Source organism: Staurois parvus, unplaced genomic scaffold (assembly GCF_062004578.1).
Source record: "Staurois parvus isolate SC_StPar_1 unplaced genomic scaffold, SC_StPar_1.0 ptg000347l, whole genome shotgun sequence".
NCBI classification, from domain to species: Eukaryota; Metazoa; Chordata; class Amphibia; order Anura; family Ranidae; genus Staurois; species Staurois parvus.
The window spans coordinates 5,195,359-5,216,901 of record NW_028318143.1 but is presented as its reverse complement, the minus strand read 5'-3'; the positions used below and the strand labels follow the sequence as shown (position 1 = coordinate 5,216,901).

Here is a 21,543-nt window from a genome sequence, read left to right as displayed (position 1 = left end):
ATGCAGATCCCTGATATAGAACATTCCATCTATCCAACTACAACTCATGGATCAGTGGAGGTCCGCGGACTGTCAACTGATTGTGTCCTACAGCGACCGCTAGGGGGTCCCCTTTCTGTACAATGAGAAGGAGCTGACCTGTCAATCACCCAGCACCGGGCCACGCCCCTAGCCGGTTAGTCTCCGCCCCCCAGGTGCCTCTCCCAGGCTGGGCGGGGCCGGGTCAGTGTACGGGAAGGATGGGGCTGTGCGCTGTGTGCGGGGTGCCGCTTCTCATCCTCATCATCGGGGCTGCTGTGTGCCTGGCTGCCTGTCCCTGCTCCGATCCGGCTCTCTGTCAGCCCATCCAACACTCCCGGGACTTCGAGGTATTGTCAGCCCGACCCCACCCCATCCTCATATTGTTACATTGTAACTTCCTCCTCCAATCACCGACATCGCACTGATCGCTGCACTCAGCGTCATGGGGGGGAGGAGCTACAGTGTCAGCAGCTGTCTTTCCTGCACTGCAAGCTAGAAGATGAATGCTGACATCTGATTGGTTGTTGCTCTGCAGGGTGCACAGTTTGGAGATGAGTGCAGGCATCTGATTGGTTGTTGGTCTGGAATATGCACAGATAGGAGATGAGAGCTGGCATATGATTGGTTGTTGGTCTGGAATATGCACAGATAGGAGATGAGAGCTGGCATCTGATTGGTTGTTGCTCTGCTGGATGCAGTTGAGAGATGAATGCTATCATCTGATTGGTTGTTGCTCACTGGATGCACTTAGGAGATGAGTTCAGGCATCTGATTAGTTGTTGTTCTGCTGTATGCAGTTAAGAGATGAGTGTAGACATCTGATTGGCTGTTACTCTGTTGTGTGCAGTTGGGAGATGAATGCTGGCATCTGATTGGTTGTTGCTGTGCTGGATGCAGAGTTAGGAAAGGAGAGCTGACATCTGATAGGTTGTTGATCTGGGGGTTGCAGATGTAAAAGGTATTTTTCCCAGCATTATAAGATTGTTCTAATGGATTGGTTTTTGCTCTGGGGGCAGTTAGGAGAGAAGTTCTGCCATTTGAATAGTTGTTGTTCTGAGTGTTGCAGAGTAAGGAGATAAGTGCTGGCATCTGATTGGTTGTTGCTCTGGGGGATGCAGAGTTAGGAGAGGAGAGCTGACATCTGATTGGTTGTTGCTCTGGGGGATGCAGAGTTAGGAGAGCAGAGCTGACATCTGATAGGTTGTTGATCTGGGGGTTGTAGATGTCAGGAGAGGCGAGCTGACATCTGATAGGTTGTTGCTTTTGGGGGATGCAGAGTTAAGAGAGGAGAGCTGACATCTGATTGGTTGTTGCTTTGGGGGATGCAGAGTTAGGAGAGGAGAGCTGACATCTGATTGGTTGTTGCTTTGGGGGATGCAGAGTTAGGAGAGGAGAGCTGACATCTGATTGGTTGTTGATCTGGGGGTTGCAGATGTAAGGAGTATTTTTCCCACTGACCACCAATGTCAGGAGCTGAACAGGGCGATCATTACACTAATGTGCTGTGAGCTGTAGATATAGTCATTATTAGCAGAGGGTCCCTGAGCCCAGAAAGTCTGTTCAAGGGTTCCTCTGTGTTTTATTTAGTAGAAGTATTTATATAACGCGGACACTTTACACAGCACTTTAACACTCAAGCTCTGGAAGGCTTTACCCTCTTTATGACCAGGCCATTTTGTGTCATTCGGCACTGCGCTACTTTAAAGTTGTGCAAAAAAATAAATGAGTGTACTTGTGAGCTACTATGGTGTTTGTCTAAACTATTACCATTAATTAATTTGACAAACAAAACACAATATATGATACACCTGTGGTTCGCTGGCACTCACACCTACTCATTAGACAGTGTTCTGTGAGAAAATTAAATATATAAATTGTGCCGTGCTCCTGTGTATAAATAATTACAATATTCACTATTTCAAATGACAATCCAAAGTAAAAAAAATAAAATAAAATGATATATATACTTATATCTAGTGTATAAAATACAATTATCTTCTGCTTATAACATCATAAATAAATACCGCATACTGTGCTGGTGATCATCCCAGCAGTCCTATAAGGACAAAAAGCTAGTTTTGCCTTTTTATAAGGCAAAACCTGAGGTGAGCGCATAATAAAAGCACACTGCACGTGGATTATGGGAGCGGCATTGCACCATCATAATTTAAATTGAAAGAGGACTGTCTATGAGCACTTTTTCATATATATTGTTTTTATCACTATCACTATTTACTATTGTCACCAGCACAGTATGCGGTATTTATTTATGATGTTATAAGCAGAAGATAATTGTATTTTATACACTAGATATAAGTATATATATCATTTTATTATTTTTTTTTACTTTGGATTGTCATTTGAAATAGTGAATATTGTAATTATTTATACACAGGAGCGCGGCAAAATTTATATATTTAAGCTACTTTAAAGTTGTTCTAAAGGCAGAAGGTTTTTTACCTTATAAAGCATTCTAGGCATTTAGGTAAAAAAATCTTCTGTGTGCCCCCCTCCCCCTTTATACTCACCTTAGCCTCCTCACAATCAAGTGATGTGCATGAGAACCGCAACTCTCTGAGGTATCTCTGCCCTCATTGGCTCACACAGCAGCAGGGGTTGGGGCCGAGCTGCATTCTGTGTGTGAATGGACAATGTTGCCCTATACCTGGACATACATGTATGTGTCCCAGTGCAGCCAGGACGCTCGTCCTCAGAATAAACACAGTGAGCTGTCAGATATAACTCCCATTCATACATACACATACTGGGGCCAATTCACCTCCCAGCATGTCTTTATTCCGGATTAGCAGCATTTTACAGCACTGATGATATCATTCTGTTCCTCTTTATAGGTCTATGTCTTCTATGTTCACGGCAAAAACTGGAATCACTATGACTGGTCTGCGGTGACCACGGTGGCTTTATTTGCACCTTATGACCCCGAACTGATGTGCTTTGCACACTCCAAAGGAGCAAGATTCGTACTAACGGGTGAGAATGGCATGTGAAATGGCTTGTTCATGGCTCATCAAATGGTGTTAAAGGGAAAAATATTTTTGACATTTGTTAGACCCAGTTTAGTTACCTCAAATGCTCGGCATACTGCGTCCAGAGGGCTGCTTAGGATGCTAAAATCATACGTGTAATAATGGTGGATTTATGTCAGCTGTGATCTTCCAGCTCAGTTGCTGTGAGTTCTACTACTAGTGATGGAAGGGGGTCGCTCATGCTCTGCCTCATCCATACAGAAAATGTTTTGTATCCTTTTCATGCAATACAAGGTGTTCTGTGATTGGAAGAGGGGAGACCATGACATTCAACTGTGACTGGATGAGGGGAGATCAAAGCTAAGACCTCATTTACAAGGGGTGCATACATTCATACCCTGTGTGACAGCTGTGTTTACCCGCACAGAGATGCACAGGTGTATCCCCATGTGGGTAGTCCTATTCGAGTCAATTGGGGTGCAGAAAATGCACAGACTCCCACATGCAATACAGCAAATGCACAGACTCTCACATGCAATGCAGAAAATGCACAGACTCCAACAAGCAACACAGCAAATGTGCAGACTCCCACATGCAATGCAGCAAATGCACAGACTTCCAGAGTAACATGGACGCACAGCCGTGAATGCACCATAAACTGAGCGGGCTGCCAGGCCTCTAGTGTAAACAAGCAGCAGGTGCTGTAAGCAGTTAGCAATGACCTGAAACCCAACTTCAGAGTCTCCATTGTGATCTTTGAGGATTAATTACTTCACAGTGCCTGCAGCCACAAAGGTCAGTGAGAGCTTCTTTACAGCTTGTGAGAAAGTTCAAAGCAGAATTAAACTCTGCTGCTGGCACCCAGGGTTTTTGCCATGATGTGTGCATTTGAACAGCATATTTGTACAATATGACAGACCTGTCTCCCAAAGCGCCGGACTACAGGGCTATGACGGGCGTGATGACCCTCATTGCTCCAGCACTGCTCCTGACAGCTTTGCCTGATCGTTTTCCAGGTTAGGCATCTTCAACCACCATGAAGGACTGGCCCAGGGTGAATAAACTCCCATGGCACTTGCACAGGAGTTAATTCATGCTGGTAGATGCGGGGATCATACACTCACCTGTACATTCCCACCTCAGTGTACATTCCCAAAAACAGGTAAAACAGGCAGGTAAGACAAAGAGAATGTGTGTGTAAAAAAAAAAAAAAAAGGTCCCGGTCCATATAAAAACTATTTATTATATTAATTTATATGGAAACTATTATGGTTTGGGTCAACTGTGTGATTTTTTTTTTTTACATTGCTACAATTAAAAATGGCTGAAAATTGGCAAATTAATATGGGTTTTTGAAAAGAGAGACTACGGAAGGGATTTCCCTTCCTACAATGTCTTTCTCAAAGTAAATGTTAATTTTTTTAAGTCCAGACCAAAATAAAGTCCTAAGGGAAATATATACAGAACCACTAAACATTCCCTTTAAAGCAGAACCTCACTGTCTGTCAGCATTGACTATTTTTAATCCTTATTCTGCTAACAGTAGGAAATTATATATTTACTTGTTGTAAACTTTTTTTTTTTACATTTCTTCAGTTACTTCCTGGTTTCCAGGTCTAGGCAAATGATGTCATACATCCCAGGAGTCTTCAGGAGGGGAGGAGAGGTTTTCTCTGCTAAACACACCCTTCTGTCTGCATGCCTGAGCTAAGGGCAGATGGATTACAGGAAGTACAGTTAATGTTACATGAATCATTTGCCCTTACTCATGATGGTCACAGCCAGGAAAGCTAGGGGAGTGTTTTTAAAATTGATTTCTCAGCAAAATAAAGCATGGAGACATGGATGGGGGGGAGGGGGTTGATTTGAATATTATACATTAATAAATTATTATTATTATACAGGATTTATATAGCGCCAATAGTTTGTGCAGCGCTTTACAATATAAAGGAGGACAGTACAATTACAATACACTTCAATACAGAAGGAATAGGAGGGCAATGCCCATGGAGCTTACAATCTAAAATAGAGTTTTGTGCTGCTAGATGCAGTGTAGTTCTAATTGATGAAGGGGCTGGAGAACAAGAGAAATTTTTGTTACAAAACTGAACTTGTCCTTTTAACGCTGTAACCTTCCCAAGTGACAGTATAAATCTCCTTTGCATTAAGGGCTCGTTCACACCACAGGCAGTGCAGTTTTTTCTGCATCAAAAAAGCATGGAAAAAAGTTTATATGGGTTCCAATGGCATAGTTTACACCAGCACAGTGTTTTTCAGTTCAAGAAAAAAAAAGTAAAACATGATGCTTTTTTCCTGCACAGAACTGTACTGGAACGCAGTAAAAAGCATACAAAGAAATGGACCCCAGTAAAATGGAAAAAAAACAGGAAAGGGAAGCAAAGGAAAAGCATTGTCTTGGTGAAAATAAAGATTTTGCCATTGAAATGAACAAAAAAAGAAAAAAAAAGCATCTGGAACTAATCAAAAACGCACTTGAGTTCATCAGAAAAGCGTTACAAAAAAGCTCATGTGGAAACGCATGTGGAACGGATCTGGAAGGCGTTTTTGTGGTGTGAACTGGCCCTAATTCTTGTTTTGCATTTCAGGTGATGTATCAGTGAAGGAAATTGTAGACCCAAAGAAGAGAGCTGCCTGGATTGGAGAGAAGGTGAAGCTGGCCAAGACTCAGTACATGGATGGGATCAATTTGGACATCGAGCAGCCAGTATTTCCACATACACCCGAGTATTATGCTCTTACAGATCTGGTGAAGGAAACCACAGAGGCCTTTCACAAAGAAATCCCTGGATCTCAGGTGACAACACAGCTTTTACTTACAACTTGTTTGGAGAGGACAAGTCAACAAGTTTAAAGGATTTATATAGGCTTGGCCCAAATTTACCCCCCTTTCTTGCTATGGATCATGTATTGGTATTGATTCATTCAACATGACTAAAACTATTGCAGGGGCAGCTGCTGGGAGCATAGTTCCTATTGATGTAGGGATGACTCCCAGAACTACATCTCCCAAGAGCTCTTTCCTTACACAGATTATTCTCAGGCTCACAGGCCCATTTCACATGGACACCCTCTGTACTGTCTTAGCAGGGAGTCCTAGACTGATCTGGTCAGTTCAGAAGAGATACTGATCTCAAATACTTTGCATATAGTATGTGACATGCAGGGGCGGACTGACAACTCATGGGGCCCCCAGGCAATAGGGGATCATGGGGCCCCTGTGTCCTTGGCCAAACTCAAAAAAGCCTATGAAAAGGGTACCAGGGGCATCTCATGGGGCCCTCTACTGACCCCGGGCCCTCGGGCAGTGCTCGAGTTTCCAAATGGTCAGTCCACCCCTGGTGACATGTATGCCCCTGTGCATGTCCATTCCCACCGCAGTCTGGAACAGACTTTATTATAATTATTAATTGTTACAAATGTACAGTGTAAGAATGCTTCCACGTTTTCACTTATTCACATAATTCTTGTTTTGGAAGCTGGATTTTGGATCTCACATCTATTTTAATAAAATGAGAAAATCTAGTTCACTTAAAGTAGAAGTCCAGTCAAAAGCTTAAACCTGCTCCCACCTCAACTACCCTGTAAAGGAAAGATGCTTATACATAGCTATTCTCAAGGTGCTCCAATACAGTCACTTGATCTGCTCTCAGCGCTGCAGGGGAGAGGAGGGACAGCGGACAATGGATGCCCCATAGTAAGCCTATGGGCAAAGTCACCATACAGGTTCTGCAGCCATTGTCACTGCTCTCTCCTTTCCCCTGAAGCTGGCTGCTGGGTCTGAAACTCCATTTCATTGCAGGCCACATCAGCATTATGGTTGCCAGTTGTATCTGTAAGACTAAATGTCCAGAGCACCCCCCTCCCCGGCCTCAAATCAGATGTTAAGAGCCCCCCTGCCATCAGAAGTCAAGAGTCCCCCACCCTCCCTTACATCACAATGCACCCACCTTACCTTGTGCTGCTGTCGGGAAGGCGGAGTTGGGAATCAGAAAATTCAGGGTCTGGAGAAGGACAGAGGATGGCTGGAGTCATGGGCCGGAGTTTGATGAATGCTGAGAGCAGAGGACGGAGATTAGGGGGTGCTGTGGCTGCATAGAGAGACGCAGGATCTGTAGGAGGATTTCTGTCCTCCTTGTCCTTCTCTCTGCTGCTGTCTGATGAGATGAACAGGGAAGCAGAGGATCTGGCAGAGGGGTTCTGTCCTACTCTCTGCTGTCAACTGGGGGTGGAGATGAAGGGGTTACCGCAGCTGTAGGAGATATGGAAGGGCCACATGAAATGGCATGGAAGGGCCACATGAAATGGCATGGAAGGGCCACACGAAATGGCATGGAAGGGCCACACGAAATGGCTTGGCAGGCTGGATTCGGCCCGTGGGCCTTGTGTTTGACAAATGTGCTTTACAGGGTAGTTAGTATAGGGCTTAGAATGGGGGTGAAAGCAGGTTTAAGATTAGTTAGATTTGACTATACTTCCACTTTAACTTGTTTTTTTTTACAAAAGAAGAGAACTGCAGGCAGTTATGAGATCTTACCTTTGGGCAGAAGAGGTCCTATTTCTCATAATACTGTATATCCCTAGCAGGGCTTACAATTACTTCCTTGCTAATTGTTCAAGGTACTCTATTCCTAGTTGTCAAATCTTAGTACCTACTCTTATCACTTATCCCACTAAAGTAATGATCTCTCTTACTGTCAAATGGAACCTCAACTGTCCCTTGTTCACACTCCTGCCATTTTTATTTTTCACATATCTCACTTAGCTAGTACTCTCGCTTTCCTATCCAACAAGGCCTATGACTGTCCTGTACTCACTATTCTGCCATCTCTTAAAGTGGACTAACTAGTCTCAATCTAAAAACAAGAACCAACTCACAATTCACCTTCCTAAGAAAAGGAGCACCAAATTAATACAAAACCCCCCTTTCATTCAACAGGTTTAGCCACATTAAATTGTGGCTTCATCAGGAGTGCTGTAAAAATACAAATGGCCAGTGCCCCAAAATAATCAAACCAATAGCATGTAATATCATGATGCAACGGCAGCCCCATACTTCTCCCATGACTTTCGCTCAAAATATATTTTTGTATTACTTGGTGGTGTACAGTTTTCAATAGGAAAGTTTATCTAAATTTCTAGAGGCATTCCTCTACAACAGTGGTCTCCAAACTGTGGCCTGGGTGCCGGATGTGGCCCTTTGCTTGCCCTTATCAGGCCCTTGGGGCACTATTCCACCCACTGATACAAGGCACTATTACTTCTAATGACAGCAACAATGGAGCATAATTACTGTTACTGATGCCAACAATAGGGCACTATGCCTACAACTGACACCAATGATGGGGCATTATTCCTACCACTGACACCAATGTTACTGAACTATTCTTCCCACCGACACCAATGTTGGGGCACTATTCCTTTCCCTGATACCAACAATGGGGCACTATTCTTTTCTCTGATCCCAATGATGGGGCACTATTCCTACCACTCCAGAATGCAAGTGTACAATCCAAATGCACACGTTCCTGCGTTAAAAATAGCTGTGTGTATAAGTGGGTGCTGCAGTGACCGTCGGCTGGAACCGAACAGAATCAGTAAGGGAAAATGTCACCAGCACACCGAGGATCACCAATATGGGTCCAAAAGTTTTAATGAACGATCACATAGTTACAGCAAGGCAATGTTTTGGAGTCTCGCAGGACCCTTTCATATGGAATGTGACATGCCTGATGAAGGGGTCCTGCGAGACTCCGAAACGATGAAGGGGTCCTTGCTATGTGATCGTTCATTAAAACCTTTGGACCCATATTGGTGATCCTCGGTGTGCTGGTGACATTTTCCCTTACTATTCCTCCCACTGACACCAATGTTACTGAACTATTCCTCCCACTGACACCAATGGTATGGAACTATTCTTCCCACTGACACCAATGATGGGGCACTATTCCTTTCCGTACTACCAACAATGGATCACGATTCCTCCCACTAATACCAATAATGAAGCATTGTTTATTCCCATTGACGCCGGGACATTTTCTACTCACGCTGGCCACAGTCCGGCCCCTTCAAAGTCATAAGGACAGTAAACCGGCCCTTTGTTCAGAAAGTTTGGAGACCCCTGCTCTACAACAATGCCTTATAGAAATCCTACAGAGAATCTGCTTGTGATTCAGAAAATGATTATGTGCGTGTTTATACCATTGTCCAAGACTCCAGATCTGCATAGTTGCTGAGCAAGCAATCTGTTTTGTATACACGCAGATAAGATCTTTCTGGCACCCATTACTACAATCACCAACCATGTCCCCTCCAGCCATCTTATTGTGCAACGTAATAACAAGGTCATTAATGTTGTCTGCCAGATATTACATGATCATTCTAAACCTTTGATAGAAAAGAAACTAAAGTTGCTTTAAAGGAGATTTTTCTGAAGAAGAAAAGAGGCTGACGTTCATTCGTTGAATGTCCTGCAGATCGGCTGGCTTCAGTACATTCTGAGTCACTGACCCAGAAGCGGTTCTGAGTTTCAGGATCTTTTTTCTTGTTTCAGGTTACCAACTCAGATGGTGTTGCAGAAGTAGATCAGCCAGGGAATTGGCATTTTCAGAAGGAAATCAGTAGTGACAGTTCTCATATTTCGTTTTATTTTAGGAAAGGTTTACTTTATTTTTAACAGCCTAACAACGCAGGAAGTGGAACTACACGGAGAATACAACATTTTCCAGCTCATCCAGTTCATTGGTAGAAGGAGCTATGTGGTTATTTTCTACCCCCAAAATTATTATTTTTTAATTTTTTTTTTCTTTGCATTTTTTGCTGTGTATGTGCAATTCAGTATACAATGTGGGCATTTGCAAAATGCCAAACGTTGGAGCCCAGTCTGGGATGATGCATTATGACTGTCTGACATATGACAAAGGGAAGAAGCAATATCAGTGGCTGTGAGGAAGGGCTTGGAGCTCTCACCTCTGGAATAGAGCAAACTCTGAGATAAGATAGAATAGTGTGCAAATATGCAATGCATTATGTACATTATAGCAAGTGCGTACCCCAACCTTCTGAGATGGAAAGAGTAACACTTTTTAGCACAGAATTTTTAGGCAAAGGACATATTCCTTGCAACACCTCCAATTACGCAGGCTTTGACAAATTAAAGAGCAAGAATGATCATGGGGCTTTTTCACTTTTCTCTTTTGATATTTAAAATTAAAAAATAAGTTCACCTTTGGAACATGTTACTTGTTCCACCCATATTCGAAGTGGAACAGGTAACATGTTCCAGCTCCTGCTGCCTCTCCCCACCGATCCCCCTTCTCCATTGACAGCAGGCGGGGGTTCTACTTTCTGTCCCTTTTTGAAAGGAGTGCGGTTGTTTGAGGCTCCACCACACAGCCACGCCTTCATTCACTCTCTCCTGTGAGCACGTGGCTTGCATTGGGAGGTGCAATCCTACAGCTACAGAGACACAGAGTGCAAGGGATGGTGGAGGGAGGAGGGCAGAGAGCTGCTAGCCGCTGGATCACATGGCTGGATCAGGAGGCAAGATCCTGTTACAGCCGTGGTATTGCACGTGGCTGTATGGGAGGTGTATTGGAGGTGAGGTCTTCTAAAAATGCAGAGCGCTGAAGGAGGGGCAGAAAGGAGGCAGGAGGTAACATCCAGTGTATGACAGTATTGCTGCAGATTGCAGATAGCTGGAGTGCATGGCTGGATCAGGAGGCAAGATCCTGTTACAGCCGTGGTATTGCACGTGGCTGTATTGGAGGTGAGGTCTTCTTAGAAATGCAGAGTGCTGGAGGGGGAGCAGAAAGGAGGCAGGAGGTAACATCCAGTGTATGACAGTATTGCTGCAGATTGCAGAGAGCTGGAGCACATAGCTGGATCAGACTGAATGTAGCATGATATGGGATAATACTAGCTTTTTGTTATTATGCCATAATTGTACAGAAAGCTGTTTTGATCTCACCTCCTACAACATTCAGTCTCATCCAGCCACATGCTCTCCCTCTTTACATTCAGCGCTGCCATACACTGAATGCCACCTCCTCATCCAGCCATGTGCTTCATCTACAGCTCGCTGATCAGATCCAATGTTCCGTGAGCTGTAGATCTAAACATTTTTTTCAGGGGTTCCCTGAGATTTCAAACTTTTTGCAAAGGGTTCCTCGAAGGCAAAACATTTGAGACCCATCACTGGGTTTCTTTGCTTCTCTATGCCAGCTTTTTTCAACCAGGGAGCCTTTTTTGTTCTTCAGGGGTGCCTTGGCAAAATACCTAAACATTGATTGAAAGTGCCCAAAAAGTGTGTACAAGCCAGCAGGTTGATCAAATGTGCTGTTTTGTTGCACAAAGCCACAGGTTTTTATTGTTCAGCGTTAAAACACTGGGCACTGCGCAGCCGCCAACATCCTAACAACCACTGACATCATTGGCCATCAGGACATCAGGCACCTGCACAGCATCTTTGTTTGACCCCCCTGCCCCTCTCTGTCAGCACTGGGGGTCACGTTAGCTGCATGGGGCAGAGAAAACGTGGTAGAAGAAATGCTGGATTCGTAATCAGTACCAGTGTATTTGCTTTGAAATAATACATTACCTTTAATGTTGTGTGTCTGACATGTGTGGTGGTTGCTGCGATGTGTGAAACTATAGGTTTAGTGCCTCAAGATCTCCATAATTTAAAAGGATGCCTTGGCTGGATAAAGGTTGAGAAACATTGGTCTGTCTATGCAATGCAGGCAGATCGTGGCTGGTGGGAGGGGCTGGCAGGGAGCTGTATATAGTTACCTGAAAACATCGCAGCACCCGGCCTCAGTACTCCTCTCCAGAGCCCCCAACCCTGATGCAAGTAGTAGGCTGACCTTTTTGGAGGACTTATGCAAATATTAAAATGCCCTGATAAGTGGATGTCATTTTGGAGCAGGGGGTGTTCTAAGCAAGCTGCATTTGCATGCAGTCCTTGTACCTTCTGGACAGATTACCCATCGATTATTGTAAGCTCCCAGGATCAGGTCCTCCTATCCCTCTTGTATTGAACTGTATTGTTTCTGTATTGTCTCCCGTTATATTGTAAAGCGCTGAGCAAACTGTTGGCGCTATATAAATCCTGTATAATAATAATAATTATGGGAACCAAAAATAAAAACCTGGCTGGCCGATTCCTTCCCCTCTTTGTGCAAAAACAAAATTGGGTGGGGGTTCGGCTTTAATGTATGAAATTCTTTAATTCAGATGTACTTTACAATCTACATTACTCTCATTGCAGGTGACTTTCGATGTTGCGTGGTCCCCCAAATGTGTGGATATCCGTTGCTATAACTATTCTGCCATAGCGGAGCTGTCTGACTTTGTGTTTGTAATGTCCTACGATGAACAATCTCAGATCTGGGATGAATGTATTGCTGGAGCCAATGCGCCATTCAACCAAACCATAACCGGTGAGCACGGAGCTGCGTTTTGACATGTTATTTATTAGTGCCAGTATATTCCACAGTGCTTCACAGAGTGCATAGAAGCTTTGACTTTAGTACCTGCCCCAGAGGAGCTTCTATTCCGTGTTTATTGTCAACAGAGTGGGGTGTGCCGCATCATCACGAATCCCACATTCTTAGTTGATATCATCTGCATTCTTGAAATAGATGTCTAAAAAAAATAGCATATTCTAAGGCGTATGACCAGTTTAAAGTGGCACTGAACTCAAGTTAAAAAAAAAAAAAAACTGTTGACAGGCAGGGTTTGTATAACAGAGGGGATTCTACTAATCTCTCTAAATGCCTCCTCCTGTCTGTCAGCAGTAGTATAATCTGAGCCACACATGCGCAGCTCATACCACATTTACAGCACCCACTCTGTACCGAGGTGATGTGACTCCCATTCATGGGAGTGACGTCATTGTGGCCCGGTCACTCAAGCGGCCGAAGAACCAGGTAGGGAGACTGGTGAGGATGGAAGGATGGAGCAATGACAGCACAGCGCTGGAGGGCTCAGTTTGATATGTAAATCTGTCCTAATGTGCTAGTATGTGCTGCATACTACAGTATAATGGCATGAACCTACAGGGGAGCCATTTTTTTAATTTTTTTTTTGGGTGGAGTTTAACTACTTAAAGACCAGGCCTAGTCTGATACTTTTTGTTTACATGTAAAAATATGTATATTTTGGCTGCAAAATTATTTAGAACCCCCAGACATTATATATATTTTTTAAGCAGAGGACCTAGAGAATAAAATGGTTGGTTTTGCAATTTTTTATACCACACCATATTTGCTCAACGTTTTTTCAAATGCAATTTTTTTAAATAACTACACGTTAATGAATTTTAATGCACAAAAACACAATATAATTTCCAATTGTTTGGTAAAATATAAAAGATGATGTTCCGCCGAGGAAATAGATACAGTACCTAACATGTCACGCTTTAAAATTTGTGCACGCTCATGGCGCCAAACTACAATACTTAAAATCTGCATAGGCAACAATTTAAAAGCCTTTACAGGATACCAGTTTACAGGAGGTCTGGTGCTAGAATGATTGCTCTCGCTCTGATGCTCACGGTGATACTTCACATATGTGGTGCGATCGCTGTTTATGTAGGGACCAATGCGTGTGTTGGGATGGGGGCGTTTCCTTGGCCGACCACTACATCAACGGTCCTCAACATTTTCAGTTTGTTTTTGCTTCTTCAAAAGAACTTAAACAGAATTTTGAAACCCCAGTCTGCTTTGAAATCTTTGCCTGGGAGAGACCTTGCTGATGCAGTATAACTACCTGTCTTCTTGCCATGGTGTATGACTTGTGACATGAAACGGTCTTCCGCAACCTCACCTTAGTAGCAGAGTTTGGAACCACTTTAAAACTTGGCAAGGAACAGCCAAAGTCTTAAGGTTTTTACCTTCATGCATTCAATGCTTGAAGGTAAAAAATCCTCTCTGTGTAGCAGCTGCCCCCCCCCCCCCAACACTTACCTGAGCCCCCTCTTGATTCAGCTATGTCCATGAGATCCTCGGTTCGCCGGGGACTCTCACTTCTGATTGCAGCAAGAGCCATAATCCAGTGGCTGTGTGTGTGGCTCTTTGTGTGAGAGCCACAGATTGTGACCATGTCTGTTCGGGTGTCCAACAGAAGGGAGGGGCCAGGAGCACCGGTGGGGGACCCGAGTATCTGGGCTGTTCTATGCAAACCCATTGCACAGAGCAGGTAAGTATGACATGTTTGTTGTTTTTAAGAAAGGAAAAAAAAACAAGACTTAATGCAGGCCATAGATGGGTTGAAAATCGGCTGATTTTTCGGCCGAAAATAAAATCGGCTGATTTTCGGATCGTTAGTGGGTTAATAGGTCGGCCGTTTTTTGGTATTTTGGCAGATTTTTTGTATCGGTAAAGTTGGAAAAAGATCGGCCGGATTTCGCGGCAATTATGGGCAAATCGGCCAATCTTTTTACCGATAAAAAATCTGCGCATGAGCAGTGACCTGCAAGAGGAAGACAAAAAGAAGAAAAGAAGAAGAGGATGAGGAAGAAGAAGAGGAAGAATGAGGATGAAGAAGAAGGAAGAAGAAGAGGATGAAGAAGAAGAGGATGAAGAAGAAGAAGATGAAGAAGAAGAGGATGAAGAAGAAGAAGAGGAGAAAGAAGAAGAAGAATTCCAGTCCGGCAAAAAGTGTCGCTGCAGAGAGCTCCGCTATTTCTTTGACAGTTCTTTGACATTTATAGCGGCTGCAACAATGTATCTGTTTCCGAATAAAAACATCTGTATCCGAAATGGATACAAATAGATACAATGTTGCAGCCGCTATAAATGTCAAAGAACTGTCAAAGAAATAGCGGAGCTCTCTGCAGGGACACTTTTTGCCGGCTGTAGACGGGATGAAAATCAGCCGTTTTTTTGTTTTTTTTTTAACGTTTCTGGTAACATCAGCCGATTGAACAACCGATTTTTCATTTTTTTAAAGAAAAATCGGCCGGTTTTCTCCCTATCTATGGCCTACATTACACCAACGATTAAAAAAAAAGGCCGATTAAATCATAAAGTTCACCCCATATAACAGCCAAACTTCTGTCTCTTGCAGGTCACGGCTCATGCGCAGATTTTTTATCGTTAAAACGATCGGCCGATTTGGCCATCATTGCCGCGAAAATCGTCCATTTTCCGCGAATTTTCCAACATGCCCGATAATCTAAAATTCCAAAAAAAACCGAAAACCGGCCGACCAATTAACCCACTAACTGTGCGAAAATCAGTTGATTTTTCTTTCGGCCGAAAAATCGGCCGATTTTCAAACCGTCTATGGCCGGCATTAGTATCACTTTAAGCCTCCTACACAGCTGTTTCTGTTTCAGTTAATGACTGTGTTTCAACCTACATATGAAATTGATGATCATTAGCACCTGCTTGGCATAATTGGTAAATCATACACCTGACTATAATACTACAAAATCCCTGACTTTGTGCATGTGTATAATGTGTGCAAGTGTAAAAATTGATGCTGGTTTGAAGACAAAGGGTAGTCACACCAAATATTGATTGGATTTAGATTTTTCTTCTGTTCCCTCACTTTGCATTTTGTAAATTGATAAAAATAAACAATTAAAATGTGTTTTTTTGTTAAAGCATCCTTACTTTGCAGCATTTCTTTACACCTGCCTTAAACTTTTGCACTGTACTGTTTGTAAGACAAATTTGCTAAAAAGTAAAACATTTTTCAGGTTATGAGCAGTTCATTGATATGGGAATTGACCCTAAGAAGCTAGTAATGGGCGTCCCGTGGTATGGTTATGATTACGTCTGCCTCAACTTAACAGAGGTATGTTTGTATTCTATGTCTGTGTGCAATGCTATCAGCTTTGTCATTTTATATAATCATAGCGACAGCTGTAGTTGAACAATATACTTGAAAGCTTTGCTTCCTTCTTACTGTAGGCTCTTATCTTGGCATTGTTAATGGTCCACTTAGATCCATAGTGATTGTAACATATTATAGTCTCTAGTTCAGGAAAACTCCTGATTGTAATGTCTGATTTATACAGTAGGTAGTCAACAGAGGGAAGACTGGACAACACAGATTTTGCTTCCTGAACACTTTTTTGGTGTATCTTTTTGCTGCTAATCACAAAAATAACCTTTTAATTAAACCTATCCTGTATCGTTTTATAGAAAGCACTGTTTTTGCAGTTTGCAACACCTGTTGGCTATGCTGCTGTCAGGGTTCGGTGCGGCGCCTCTCCCGGCGCACGCGCACTAGCACCAGGTCTCGGCGGGCCGCAGCTGACAGGACGCCGCGCATGCGCAGTAGGAGCCGCGGGCGGCCAATGACAGCCCGGGGGCGCGTCCTGGACGGCCAATGACAGTGCAGGGCGCAATATTTAAAGATGCCCTGCACTGTCACAAATTGCCGCAAGGTCTATCTGTGATCCTGAATTCCTGTACCTGATTGCCCTGACTACCCTGCCTTCTCCTGTGCTTTGACCCGGATTGTCCTGACTACGCTGCCTTCTCCTGTGTTTGACCCGGATAGCTCTGACTACTCTGCCTTCTCCTCTCCTGACCCCCGGCTTGTTTGACCAATCTGCGGACTGACTTATCCTGCTGACCCTGCGTGTGACCTGACTACTCTTCGCCTGCCGATTCTGTACCCCGCTTACCCCACGGGACCACTGCTTGTGACCCGTCCTGCTAGGTCCCGCTGTCCTCCTCACATCTGGCTCTCCCGGTACCTACATACATCCCCGGAGGTTCCCTCTGCCATTGGTGGGCCTGCTCAGAGGTCGGGACCTGGCCCTGGTCTGTTACAAGTCCATCCCCACCATCAGGGGCCCTGGTGAAAGCACAGACCAGGACTCCACGCTCTGGGTAGGTCTGTCAAGTGGGCAGGCGGAGGCACCACCTGGCGGATCATAACAGCTGCACACATGAAAGAAACATATGAAAACATGGAACTGTTGTTGAAGCACATCCAGTACACCAATCACAACTGGTATATCTACAGAGATCCAAAAGTAGTGGCCGCGCTGCTTGGAATGAAGCTCGGATATACCAAGTACTGTTGTCACGTGTAATGGGACAGAATCGCTTTATATGAAAAAGGCCACCCCAAAAGAATTTGGTTCATAGACAGAAAGCATGTTAATTTTGCAAAATTAACTCAATGTGTGCTCATTAAAATTGCAGTATTTTGAAACAACCAGATATTGTATTTAAAAAAAAACGTTAGTAGACCTAAAGTCAAGAAGATCCAAAAATTGGAGCTGCCACCAGAAAGCGATAAAAGTGACATTTTCCACTGGGGGACACATGTTCCAGTGATAACTGGGCTGCAGCTTTTTTGGCTGGGGTGGGGGGGAACATGGGTGAAAGGAATAAGTACAAATACCTACTTTATTCCTCGCTCCTACAGGTTATGCTCTCTTCATGAGGAAAGAACAAAGAGAGGGCGCACAGGCCTAGTGCATTACTATAAAAAAATGTTTAATAAGAAATAAAATAGGTGTTGTACTCACAAGCGAGAATAAAGTCAAGGCACTTCATAAAAGAACAGCTGGGTCAACACCGCGCTGAGTAACAGTCCACAATAGGGAGTGTAGACATCCAATAGACTCTGAGGAAGAGGCAAGTTCTCAATACGCGTCAACCTATTGGATGTCTAAACTCCCCATTGTGGACTGTTACTCAGCGCAGTGTTGACCCAGCTGTTCTTTTATGAAGTGCCTTGACTTTATTCTCGCTTGTGAGTACAACACCTATTTTATTTTTTATTAAACATTTTTTATGGTAATGCCCTAGGCCTGTGCACCCTCTCTTTGTTCTTTTCCTCATTCAGTATATTTGGATTCCCCCGGTCCATTTGAGGGCAGCAAGGTGTGCATGTTCCAGAACAATGTGGTTGTAGCCTGCATCGAGTCCATCCCCAAGCGCAGGAGCATTTGTGTTTGCTGGTTCATTATGCTCTCTTCATGCCACCATTTCCCAGAAGCTGCTTCACTGCCTGACCAGTCACAGCTCTCTGATGTCATCATGTACAATGTGGGTCCAGCAATCCTGCATTGTATCGGAGGGCAGTAAGGACACCCCCACATTCCAGGGCATTGGAAGCTGAGGAGAGTGCTGACTTACACACACTCTGGCCAGATGAGCATGTAACCCATGTAGTGCAAGGGGAATCCACGGCATGGGTACATTTAAAAGCACCTTGGAGTTGGGATCTTGCTGATACTGAAGCTAGCAACTTCTGGTCAACTTTTAGTAGCAGAGAATTACACCTTTTTATTCATATTTTATTATTACAGGTACTTATATAGCGCCATCAATTTACGCAGGGCTTTACATGTATATTGTACATTCACATCAGTCCCTAACCCTCAAGGGGTGTACAATCTAAGGTCCCTAACTCACATTCAAACACACACATACTAGAGCCAATTAACCTACCAGCATGTCTTTGGAGTACCTGGAGTAAACCGACGCAGGCACAGGGAGAACATGCAAACTCCAGGCAGGTGGTGCCGTGGTTGGGGTTCAAACTGACGACCCTAGTACTGCCAGGGGGAAGTGCTAACCATTTAGCCACTATGCTTCCCTAAAAATATATATTCACAACATCAAACAGAAATGAAGTACTGTCCTCAAGCTACAGTCCTCTGACTAAGGCTGCTTTCCGATGGGGCAGACTCCGTTCTGATCAACGGGATCAGCTTACAGATCCCCTGCTGATCAGAGGAGAGCAGGCGGATGACAGGTCTGTGTCCGCTCAGTTTATACGAGAGGACATGGACACAGCCCGCTGTGCTCTATGGGTGGCTGGAAGTAAACTGTCTCCGCTGCACCCAACTACCTATGATCTGCTGTGCCTAGACGAAAGAGGACGGATCCCCTTATGTTTTTTTTTTTAAACCTGCTGGTCCACAAGAATGCATTGACTTTCCAATTAGGTCCACCTGAAAAACTGACAAGTGGTCCTGATCAGATCGGGGAGAGAGAGGTGCTGGGATTGCTGAAGTGTTACAGGAGCCAATGCAGGAATCCGGAAAGCCACCAGAGAGCCGCCGCGAGAGGTTCAAAGGAGCTGTCAAGTGCCAGGATGATGTGTCCAATCAGGGACACATTTCGGAGGCTAATCCATGCTTCCTTTCTCAGCCTAATTGACGTCCTATCCTCCAGGAATGTATACTGGTCACTGTTAAGCCTATTGTCACGGTCTGGGTCAGGTTCAGAGACCAGTTGCTACAGCAGTGTAAGGCTTACCTGAAACCAGCAGGATTGGTACACCAGCAGATCACCCTGAGAATGATGCAGGCTCACCTGAGGTGCGGGGTCTAAGTATTAACCGGTTTTCCCCAGAGCTCCTAATGGTGGAGTTGGATTTGGCTGCGTGCTAATACCAGGTCGCAGATCTCAGGATCACCCCACCAGGGAATGAACAAGCTGGAAACCAAAAGTGGATCAAACAGATTAGGGATCAAACAGACATGGAGTCAGTCACAAGCCAAGGGTCGGTCACAAATGGTAGTAGTTAGGATGAGGCAGAATCGTAGTCAGTAGCAAGCCAAAGGTCGGTAACGAAGATGTAGACAGCAGCAGGAATGGTAAGCGGGATATTGGCTGGGAAGGCACAATAATCTGGCAAGGAGGAATTGTATGGACATGGCTTTTATAGGAAGTTCATGGGAGGAGCAAGGAGTTCAAGGTTCAAGACAAACAGGGCCAAGGCAGGATCATCCAAAGAATTGTCAAGGGAGCTGTCCAGCATTCAAGGTGGCTCAGTGAGAAGAAACATTGCCTCTCACCGCAGAAGGCCCAGATTCAATCCCAGGCTCTGACACCTATCATGTCTAAAAATGGATAAAAGGACCTTATCAGATCCGTTTTGTGAAAAGAGTCTTATATGTACACTCCCAAAATCAATTGCCAAAGTGCAACAGTTGGAGGTTGTGGAGTATCTGTAAAGTAATAGTTCATGCGATCTGTCATTAATTGCCTTAAAAAATAATTTTTGACTCTGTTCTGGAAATTTGTAAACATTCATAATGGACTTACATTTTGCATTTCTCTAAGGATAACAAGTGTGATTTGGAGAAACGTCCATTCCAAGGTGCTCCATGCAGTGACGCAGTAGGCCGCCAAGTAGCCTATGGGACAATTATGAAGCAGGTGAACAGTTCTCTGACAGGGCGGTTATGGAATGATGAGCAGAAGGCTCCTTTTTATAATTATAAGGTTAGTGTGATTGCTCCATTGCAGTATTTTGCTCTTTGTGCTTTCCATTCAGATCATTAGACACTTTATATAAAATGTTTACCAGGACACGGCGGGGAAAACCCATCAGGTGTGGTACGACGACCCAGAGAGTATAACACTGAAGGCAGCCTACATCAAGAAGCTCGGCCTCCGAGGGATTGGGATGTGGAATGGAGACCTCTTGGATTATTCTGATGTTCCAGTAGCCCAGCAACAAACCAAGGCCATGTGGAAGGCGTTAATACCGTAACTGCTGCTGATGACCCATCACCTATAGCCCAGGAACACAAATGATTTGCTGCTGGGTATTAAATTGTAGATGATCCTAAAGCAAAATTTTATGATTTTCATCTCAATCAGCTAGTCTGGAAAATAAATTAAATAGTGTAAATTATGGTGATTTAAAGCCCAACTCTGGGAAAACTGGAAATGTTTCCTTACAGTTGGGCTGCACCCGCACTGCAAGGGACAACTGCCCGTTTATGTTTAAGGGCATAGAAAAGAAAATTTATTTGCTATTGCTATACCAGTCCCCACAGCATTTTCTCCCCCATGCTGCAGTGGTCTAAGGTCCTGACCTCATCAAGACCAATGCAGCATCCAAGGCCTTATATTGATTGTAATGATGCAGAGGGACAGTCCACTGCCAGAGCATGGGGGAGAGTGGAGGATCTGGTTAATTAAAGTGCCTTTACTTTCCCCTAGAACAGGGGTGGGCAACTGTGGCCCTCCAGCTGTTGTAGAACTACAAGTCCTATGAGGCTTTGCAAAACTGAGTTACAAGCATGACTCCCAAAGGCAGAGGCATGATGGGACTTGTAGTTCACCAACAGCTGGAGGGCCACAGTTGCCCACCCCTGCCCTAGAATAAATGAGCAGTTAACTCTTGCTGTGCAGGCTCAGCCTCAAGAGAGTTTTCAGATTTCACAAGGTTGGGCAAAAAAAAAAAAAGAGGATGGCTAATAAATAATCATCTGTTTACATTACTGAAAATATTTTTTCAAATAAAATATATTTTAAGGTTTATTTTTATCTTTCAGCTGGTTATAGTTCTAGTTATTAGTAGACCTAAATTCAATACTTTTTAAGGGCTGGTTCACACCAAACCTTCTGTGTTTTGATGTGTTTCTGCACGTGCGTTTTTAATGCATTCTGGTGCATGTTTGAGGTGTTCAGGTGCATTTTTATGCGTTGTAGAGTAATTTTTTTCCCCTCCTTTTTTCTTCATCTCAATTGAGGACATGTGCATTCCGGTTCTTTTTTGATGCGGTTTGCAACATTCCCTA

The 21,543-nt window shown here is 44.0% G+C and overlaps 1 protein-coding gene across 1 annotated transcript; it reads left to right on the top strand.

Annotated features, from left to right (window-relative positions):
• The first annotated feature begins 207 nt into the window (after nucleotides 1–207).
• Nucleotides 208–21,283, top strand: LOC149456801 (di-N-acetylchitobiase-like). Its single transcript, XM_089684398.1, has 7 exons — nucleotides 208–368; nucleotides 2,874–3,012; nucleotides 5,615–5,823; nucleotides 12,295–12,466; nucleotides 15,733–15,830; nucleotides 20,075–20,236; nucleotides 20,322–21,283. Exons 1-7 carry the CDS (start codon nucleotides 240–242, stop codon nucleotides 20,505–20,507), a joined length of 1,095 nt encoding a protein of 364 aa, XP_089540524.1. The 5' UTR covers nucleotides 208–239; the 3' UTR covers nucleotides 20,508–21,283.
• The last annotated feature ends 260 nt before the right edge of the window (nucleotides 21,284–21,543 follow it).